Raw genomic sequence first — 10248 nt, 5'->3', positions numbered from 1 at the left:
TTGTCTGTGGAATGGTACATATAAAAGATCCCTTGCTGCCAATCGAAAAGAATATCCCATGGAGTGGCGGCAGCAGATTGCCTCCCTCAATATCTGTGTGGTCCTTAACCATATGTCCGACGCCATATAACCGTAAATAAAATGTGTTGAGTGCGTCGTTAAATAAAACCTTCTCTTCACAAAGATAAGAATGGAAGCATTAGTCGTAGAAAGCGTAGAAAGCGTGTTTCTATTTTTATATACGTCCGGATCTTGTTACATACCCTATATATAGCTTGTATTAAAAACTTGTGGCACCATGTTTCAACCCTTTATCAACCGAAATAGTGCACAGACGAAAACTTTTGTAAACTACCGTACTCACTAAATCCCGACTGAGGTACTTGGATCATTATTAACAACATAAATCTTCCAACGACAACATTAAAAGTTTGCCCGCCATTTTAAGTTTGCTAAATACAGGGAAGCAACTCGCCCTGCACATTAAGAAAAATATTGACTTAATGCGAGCCCTGCACTACGGAAGCATGTGCAAAAATATCCTAATTGTGCATATCTTAACTTTAAACGAAGCCCGGCACTGCAGAACATTTGTTTTCGTTTAGTATTCTTTTTAGCATATCCATTTGTCATCCCTGTTTTTATTATACATTAATGTATGCCAACACATTTAAGGAAAGAACAAAACAGGATGTGAATGGCCTTGAGTCCCATTGGCTGATATATCTCGACTGTTTAATGTTAAAGATAACGCATCGTGTTTCTATCTAGTGTGTATGCATATTTGTCTATGTTCACATAATCACTGTCTATCGCATTTACCGTGAAAACCAGTTCGCAGTATGGCAATATTATTGTTAAGCTTTGTGGGACTACTTGCAGTTGCCGGTATGTATTTATTTTCAGTATATTAAGAATATTCAAAATTTGCAAAGTCTCTAGGTAATGTGTTGCTGTGGATGGGCTATTTGCTTAAAAGCCAGCATGACCTGTCTACCTGGAGGTAACGATTTCAAAGCTTTAGTTGAACTAATTCGTGCTAATCATAATGACGTTAGTACTGTGATTTACAAACAATTGAACTAAAATGTTATTTTAGAAGTGTTATAGGATAAACAGGATTCATTAGAGAGAGAGAGAGAGAGAGAGAGAGAGAGAGAGAGAGAGAGAGAGAGAGAGAGAGAGAGAGAGAGAGAGAGAGAGAGAGAGAGAGAGAGAGAGAGAGAGAGACTGAGAGAGCACAACAGAATAGAGTACAACGGAACATAGTACAACAGAGCGTAGCATAGCATATAAATTGATGCGATATGATGCGATATGATGCGATACGATACAATACGATACAATACGATACGATACGATACGATACGATGTGATGCGGTGCGATACGATACGATACGATACGATATGATATAATACAATATGATACGATACGATACGATACGATACGATACGATACGATACGATACGACACGATACGATACGATGTGATGCGATGCGATACGATACGATATAATACAATATGATACGATATGATACGATACGATATAATACGATACGATACTATGCGATATAATGCAATACGACACGATACGATACGATACTATACTATACGATACGATACGATACTATACGATACGATACGATACGATACGATACGATACTATACTATACTATACGATACGATATAATACAATACGATACGATACAATACGATACAATACGATACGATATGATACGATGCGATGCGATGTCAGCGATACGATACGATGCAATACAATACTATACGATATAATACGAAATGATTTTGTATCAAAATATCTTGATTTAACTGATTATAATTGTCTCGTTGCAGTTGCCCATCCAGCCCATCCAAACCAGTGTCCTCCTGTCCCGTTCTATCTTCCTTCTGATTGTGCAGCTATGCTCGTTATCAACGAATGTTCTGTCGAGTTACAAAACTGCCCTGCTGGTAAGTACTTTCTAGAAAAACTTAATCAATTACCAGGGTGTGGGTTATTCCAAACTATGTGAATCGGCGTAGCCCTTCGCACTAAAAGTTACCACGCGTTTTTGATCATAACCCAAGGAATCTAAAATAAATAACAGATAATCGTTATAATTAACTTTGAAACACAAACCAGATCATATTATAATTTATGTATTTAATTTGTTTATTTATTTAGTTAGTTAGTTACTTGGTTATGCATATATTTAAATATGTATATACCTTTCTGTCTATGTATACATCTATTTATCTACCTACCGGTTTATCTATTTATCTATCTATATATCCATCTATCTATCTATATATCGGTATCTGTCTGTCTGTCTATCCATCCATCTCTATCTATCTATCTATCTATCTATCTATCTACCTATCTATCTATCTATCTATCTATCTATATATCTATCTATCTTATATCTATCTATCTAAATAGTTATCTATCTATAGGTATATCTGTCGATATATCTATCTATCTATCTATCTATCTATCTATCTATCTATCTATCTATCTATCTATCTATCTATCTATGTATGTATGTATGTATGTATGTATGTATGTGTCTGTCTGTCTGTCTGTCTGTCTGTCTGTCTGTCTGTCTATCTATCTATCTATCTATGTATATGTATGTATATATGTATGTATATATGTATGTATGTATATCTGTATATCAGTTAGTCTGTATCTCTATATATCCATATGTCTGTATGTATGTATGTCTGTCTGTCTGTCTGTCTCTCTCTCTCTCTCTCTCTCTCTCTCTCTCTCTCTCTCTCTCTCTCTCTCTCTCTGCTTGTATGTATGTCTGTCTGTCTGTCTGTCTCTCTCTCTCTCTCTCTCTCTCTCCTCTCTCTCTCTCTCTCTCTCTCTCTCTCTCTCTCTCTCTCTCTCTCTCTCTCTCTCTCTCTCTCTCTCATCCTTTTTTTTATCTATCTACCTCTGTCTACACATTCATTTTATTTTGTAATTTTATTTTATTTATTATTAAAATGTGCATCATCGTTAGTTATTTAGTCTTCTTATCCATTATCGTGTTTGTTTATGTTTTCTTTATTACATATACATAAAAGAGTTACCAGTTATTATAAAATTTGTGTCCCGAGTAAAATAAATTTCATTTGTTACGAGCTTTAGCGAGTGACAAGAGAAAATTATTTGATAAGGTAAAAACAAACCTGGTATCGAGTTTGTTATTCTATGTATCATCCCATCTATTTTTAGAGCCTTTCTTTTTTTATATACAGAGGCGTCCATGTATATGGAAATGATGTAACTCACTTTACACTCTGTTCGTGGCATTGCTTTAACTTTGTATTTTAATCCCGGTTTACAGATAATTGGCCAAAACCAAACTCAAAAGTTGTATATATTTTGTAAAATTTGTCTTAATGAATAACGAATTGTATTAAACTAACATTTCATTATACGTTTAACACTGGAAACAGAAAGACTTTGGCTACATGACGTAATATTGTGTGATTTACCAAATTGTGATGACGTCATATTTAGTACCGACTATGTGATTGGTTTAATAGTGGTGTACGTTAAAGGAACAGTCCTATGTTTACAACCATTGTAAAATGTTTCCGACCAATAGAGCCTTTTCGATGATGTAACATGCAAATTAGACACATTTTCTCATTGAGAATATCAGCGTCTGTATTTACAAGGTGTTTGTATTTCTCATAATGCTGCTATTAGCCTAAACCGGATTTTAAAAATATATCACGAATTAAAGTAAAACCTGAGTGCTACAAACATTAGTGTACGACTGCAAACATATTCGGTATACAGACAGTGGTATTCTAAAGAATAAAAAGTATTTAGATTGAAATAGTAGTCGTCAACAAGGCTCTGTTATCACACAAATCTTACAATGGCTGCAAACTCAGGACAGTCCCTTCAAACCAATGCAGAATATTTCTCACTGAGAAAATATGAAAAATAGTTCCCCCATTATCAGTGACCGCAGGGGTAATACATTTTGATTTCCTCTGATTTCTTTCCTTCTTTATTTTGTAATTTCTTCATTTCATTATTAATTAATTAATTAATCAATTAATTAATTGTTATAGGCAAAACATGTTGTGCTGGAATATGTGGATCAAGAACTTGTCAGCTTATCGGAAGTAAGTATCTCATAGAGAAATAGAGATGATAATAAAATAACCGAGTTACCAGATGAGTGCATGACTGAATAAGAGAAGGAACATTTGAATGAATGAATGATTGAGTGAGTTAGGGATTGATTGAGAAATATATACTCAGAAGCATAAATAACGCAAAGGATATACGCTGATATTTTCTTTTAGAAATATTATGTCATCAGTATTAGGCATGCAGACAAATGACATATTGGTAACAACTGTAACTGAAAGAAGATATTGTTCAAATCGGATATTTTTTTTAATAAAATGTGTTTTTAAACAAAAAGCACAAACAGTAATTTTTTAACATTACTTACCATGGCATATTAAAAAAAGACAGACAACACAAAAAATGGTTGCTTTTATAGGGAGACGAGAGCAGGCAATGCACATGTAAAACGATTTTCATATGCAATGTTGTATTGTTGTAATAAACACACCAGTTATGATTTTTGCTGAAAAATCATTTTATTAAAACAAATTCTGATTTGAAAAAAAATCGTCTCTCACTTAAATTATTACCAATATGTTATTTGTCCGCATACTTAATATATGTGATTTGACATTTCTATAAGAGATTATTCAGTGAAATACCCATTGCATTATTTATGCCTCTCAGTATATATCAGTCAAAACGTATGCTTTCAGTAATGGAATTGTGAATTGCTTTGCAGGTGAGACTGTTTTCTTGTGATTGACTGAGCGGGTGAGTGAGTGGCTGGCATATTAAACAAACAAAACAAACACTTTATTACTTCACTGGTCATAGTACATGACATGATGAAGAAAATATTTGTCAGACAGAGAAAACAAAATGTAACACTCAATGGATATGGTAGTTTCCTGCAACACGGTTTTTAAACTTTAAGAAGTTGTCTTAAAAATAACTCTTACAAACAGAGGTAGATTTCTTGATACTGGCAAACTTTTACTGTTAAACAGTTCGTGACTTTTAGAACATTTGGCCTGAACAAATATTCTGACTTAATATATTTCGTACGTGTATCGACAAAAAAAAATCGTATTCTCGAACATTTCAACAAGATCCTCTCTTCCCAAGTTTCAACATTCTTAATTAAACAAAAAACCCAACCACTCACTCACTCACTCACTTACTCACTCACTCACTCACTCAGTCACTGAATCTCTAAACCGGTATTAAACTACACGTCTGAATACTCCCTTCATTAGCATGATACCAATATGACCGGCAAAATGCATATTAATAATATTATTAGGAGTTTGTTGTATTTTCAGTATATTGTTCCAGGAATATCTCTAAAATGAACTGTGAAGAAGAAAATGCATTACAATTTCGTTTTGATTAAATTATTTGTAACGTCGTGTCGTCAAAACGTTTGCTTTCAGCAATGGAATTGTCAATTGCTTTGCAGATGTTTTCTTGTAGTGTGAAGTTAGGATCGCCATATATTAATGTGTTGATATTTAAATTTAAATAAATTTTGCTATTGAAACCTGCAATATATAACTTACCCTGTTGTAAGTGTTAAATTGTATTTAAATTATCAAACAAACGAGGTAAATTAGTCAAAGTTTAGTTTCGTCTCATGAAACTATCAAATACACTGTAAGGAAGGAAGGAAGGAAATGTTTTATTTAACGACGCACTCAACACATTTTATTTACGGTTACATGGCGTCGGACAGACGGTTAAGGACCACGCAGATATTGAGAGAGGAATCCCGCTGTCGCGACTTCATGGGCTACTCTTTTCGATTAACAGCAAGGGACCTTTTATATGCACCAACCCACAGATAGGATTATACATACCACGGCCTTTTTTAAACCAGTTGTGGAGCACTGACTAGAACGAGAAATAGCCCAATGGGCTCACCGACGGGAATCGATCCCAGATCGATCGCGCTTCAAGCGAGCGCTGTACCACTGGGCTACGTCCCGTCCCCTACACTGTAAGACGATTACTCTTTCAACCAACTTGATCTCGTGGCGATTATTGATTTAGTATTCAAATATCGTGGTATGTGCTGTCACGTCTGTGGCAAAGTCCATATAAAATACAACTTGCTGCTAATGGGAAAAAAACGTAGCGGGTTTCCTGTAGGACCAGAAAGTGAAACATGACCACATGTTTGACACTGAATAGGCGACGATGAATAAATCAATGAGCTCTAGTGGTGTCGTTAAACAAAACAAATTTTCGGACCACCTCAGAGGACTAAATTATTTGACTTTTTTCTTTCGTTCCAACCAGTGCACCACGACTGGTATATCAAAAGCCGTGGCATATGTTTATATGTCTGTAGGGAAGTGCATATAAAAGCACCCTTGCTGCTAACGAACAAGTGTAGCGAGTTTCCTCTGATGAAAGTTAAAAAAGTAAAGTTTGTTTTATTTAACGACGCCACTAGAGCACATTGATTTTTTATCTTATCATCGGCTATTGGACGTCAAACATATAGTCATTCAAACACTGTTGTTTTAGAGGAAACCCGCTGTCGCCACATAGGCTACTCTTTTACGACAGGCAGCAAGAGCTCTTTTATTTGCGCTTCCCACAGACAGGATAGCACAATCATGACCTTTGTTGAACCAGTTATGGATCACTGGTCGGTGCAAGTGGTTTACACCTACCCATTGAGCCTTGCGGAACACTCACTTAGGGTTTGGAGTCGGTATCTGGATTAAAAATCCCATGCCTCGACTGGGATCCGAACCCAGTACCTACCAGCCTGTATACCGATGACTACTTGTCACAATTACCACGTTTGACATCCAATAGCCGGTGATTGATTAATCAGTGTGCTCTAGTGGTGTCGTTAAACAAACAAACTTTCAATAGCCGGCGATTGATTAATCAGTGTGCTCTAATGGTTCCGTTAAACAAAATAAATCGTATTTAGTTTTAATCATCTATGTATTTTATATTATTTACAGTTAAACATGTCTGTCCTTGCGGTCCGAAGTGCTGTCGTCTGTTCTGTCGCTATGGATACGCCCGGGATGCCAATGGATGCGAAATATGTAAATGCAAACTTGGTTATTAACAGAAGAGAAGAGAACAGAACAGAACTGTGTTACACCCAGGCCGTTAGGCAACGGCACATGGGGAAACATGAACGAATACATAATATAATATGTGACAAGACAGGACGGGGTTTACAGGAGAACATTAAATAGTAAATAAATAAAACGAGCACACAATTGTTCAAGACGAAAGGCTGGTTGAGATTTTGTAAATTTTGTTATTGAAGAAAATAAAATAGTTTAGGCATATATTTTTGTATTCTTTTCTTTAAATTGATTTTTTTTCTGTAGCAAGAATGCTATAGAAAGGTTAAATGCAAACACAATAGCGCATTAAGTTATTATATATGGCTATTGATATATAAAACATTTGATAATTTTTGACACAAAGTTTAAGAGGAAACCCTCTACATTTTCCCATTAGCAGCAAGGGATCTTTTATAAGCACGTTTCCGCTCATAGCACGGCCTTTGATATACCAGTCTTGGAGCATTGGCTGTGACGGGGAAAAAAACATACGTGGAATGAGTCCACCGATGGAATTCGAACATTCGACCCAAGTATATCAGGGGAGCGATCTACCGACTGAGCTCTATCCCTACACGAGGAACAAGTGGTTAGCCAGTTCATCTTGTGTTTCATATTTACACTGTATGATCGAATCCCGGCTTATTTCCCGTTCCAACCAACCAGTGGCTGCACGGTTGGTATATGAAATAATGATGTAGACTATATGCCAGTCATGGCAAAGTAAGAGAAACAAAATAAAATCGTTTCCAATAATAGGCGAGTATATGTGTGTATATACATATATATATACAGTCGAACCTGGTCTAACGGTCACCTGTCCAAACTGTCACCTGCCTATAACGGTCACTATAAATCCCTCCCAATGCATTTCTTTCCTTATTTGACCTGTACATAACGGTCACCTGTCCATAACGGCCAGCGGTCACTATTTTTCACCCAAAATCACAGGTTGAACCTGCTATAACGGTCACAAGATGATCGTCGTAAAGACGTTTTTTGGTTTATTTTTTTACCCTGGTTATGTATTTACTTTTTCAATCATCTTAAAAATTATAAATTAAATGTGTTTATATGGCCATGTCTGTAGCTTTGAGTTTATTTTCTGTCAAAGTAAAATTCCATTGTAATTCTCTGATCGTAATTGAAAAACAAACAGACACTCAGTAACTTCCGTGACACGCAGATACTGGTGGTGTAATTCGATTGGTTCTCAGCATCCTTACTGAATAGTAGACGACTTCCCATTGGCTGTACATAATGTAATTTGTATGTATGGTCACTCTATTAAGTCTCGAGAAACCAAACAAATGAGGTATTATGTTAGGTGTTTCCTTGTTTCTAGCCAGACATGATTGGTAAATAAACATGAATAGCTGAAGACGGCGGTCATTGCAGATGTCCTGTGTTCGGATTTTTTAAGCGACTCCTGATTTTATTCAGCTGTAATCAACGATCATACTCCACTGAATGATTAGCGGTGACATGAAATAAAGAAATGAGTCAAACATGCCACATGGGTAATAACCTTCAATTACACAAAATATCTTCTGCAAGTCAATGTTAGCGTTTGCGAAATATATTAACGAATACATTTGTATGCAAAATGCCACCGAAAACTAGTACTGCTTTAACGTTAGAACAGAGAATCGACGTTGTTAACAAATCTGAGAAAGGCAATTTAAGTGCGTGAAAGATCGCTGATCATTTTGGTGTAGGACGTTTTCAGATTAATTCTGTTTTAAAAAGGAAAGCAGATGTTCTGGCCGATTTTGACAATAATATTTCAGCCAAAAGAAAAAGGAAGAAGAAAGCAACAGGCAATGATGACATAAACAGCTAGTGTGGGAATGGTTTAAAAAGTGACATTTTTTTTTATGACAGTTGTGATATTCTTTAATATATGGGTTCTAATTTTGAACTTGTATATAAGGGTCACCTCTCTATAACGACCACTTTTGTCAGGTCCCTTGGGTGGCCGTTATATACAGGTTTGACTGTATATATATATATATATATATATATATATATAACATAATGAACATATATCTGTATTCTTATTGGTCAAAAACCAGTCACATGTCCTTCCATAAATATTGATATTGCCTTGAGACGGTCCCACCAGTCCATCAAAAGTGATATTGCCGTGACCAATGAAAATAAAGATGAAACAAAATTCTATCCAATTAATGAGTAGGTAACGTAATACGACGACAACTGCTAATTCTAATGTACACAAGCACAAACGTGTGACAAAACGCTTTGCTGTCCTTCAACAAAAAGATAACATCTTTAGTCATACTGAGTTTAATTCCGCAAATACGACAAAAACAAGGTCGGTAATCGTCAAATCGTGTAACGAATATCTCGCAAACGTACATGATGCCACAAAATGCAGTTGGATTCGGCACTCTTGGGATTTTATGTTACAAATAAAAAAGTGCATTTGAAGGTAATGGGTATCTCTTTTGTATTAAATGTATGCTCAAATTTATTACTTGTCTTGGTAATGTTTCAACTGTTTGTTCCCGCTTTCCTCTGTGTGTCATACAACGTCATACGATTACGTGACGTCACTAAATCTCATCAGTTTTAACACATTGCGAGTAATTATAAGCGTTAGAGTATTTCGATTCTGATAAACAAATCAGGAATGTACGAGTATTATGCAGTGGCGGGTCCACAAAATCCTTTTGGGGGGCGGGGGGCAGTGACATGAGATGGAATGCCAAGGCAACTTTGGGGGAGGTTTTGAGGGTTATCGTAAAAAAATGAAAATTAATATATAATAAAATCATAATTATCGCAAAATATAGGGGGAGACCCCCCCCCCCCCCCCCCCTATCCGCCTATGTTATGGATAACATTATGTAATAAAACAATTATTGACCACATTTGGCCTCGGTCAATATCAATTTCCCCTGCGCGTGCTGTAACTTCACCGTGGTGCAGGGGTGTAATATTCTCTTTGAGAATGGCCAATACAGCATAAATCCCTATGTTTTCTTCGGGATACAATTAAAGTTTTGAATAAAAGTCAGTATCTATCTGTGATATTTGTA

The 10248-nt window shown here is 35.8% G+C and overlaps 1 protein-coding gene across 1 annotated transcript; it reads left to right on the top strand.

The window, feature by feature from the left end:
• The first annotated feature begins 730 nt into the window (after positions 1-730).
• Positions 731-7408, top strand: LOC121373418 (antistasin-like). Its single transcript, XM_041500064.1, has 4 exons — positions 731-888; positions 1856-1972; positions 4082-4135; positions 7070-7408. The coding sequence occupies exons 1-4, from the start codon at positions 843-845 to the stop codon at positions 7177-7179; spliced, it is 327 nt and encodes a 108-aa protein (XP_041355998.1). The 5' UTR covers positions 731-842; the 3' UTR covers positions 7180-7408.
• The last annotated feature ends 2840 nt before the right edge of the window (positions 7409-10248 follow it).

The sequence above is a fragment of the Gigantopelta aegis genome, chromosome 5, assembly GCF_016097555.1.
Source record: "Gigantopelta aegis isolate Gae_Host chromosome 5, Gae_host_genome, whole genome shotgun sequence".
Lineage (NCBI taxonomy): Eukaryota > Metazoa > Mollusca > Gastropoda > Neomphalida > Peltospiridae > Gigantopelta > Gigantopelta aegis.
Note: the sequence above shows the minus strand (reverse complement) of the source record. Positions and strands in the feature narration are given on the sequence as shown.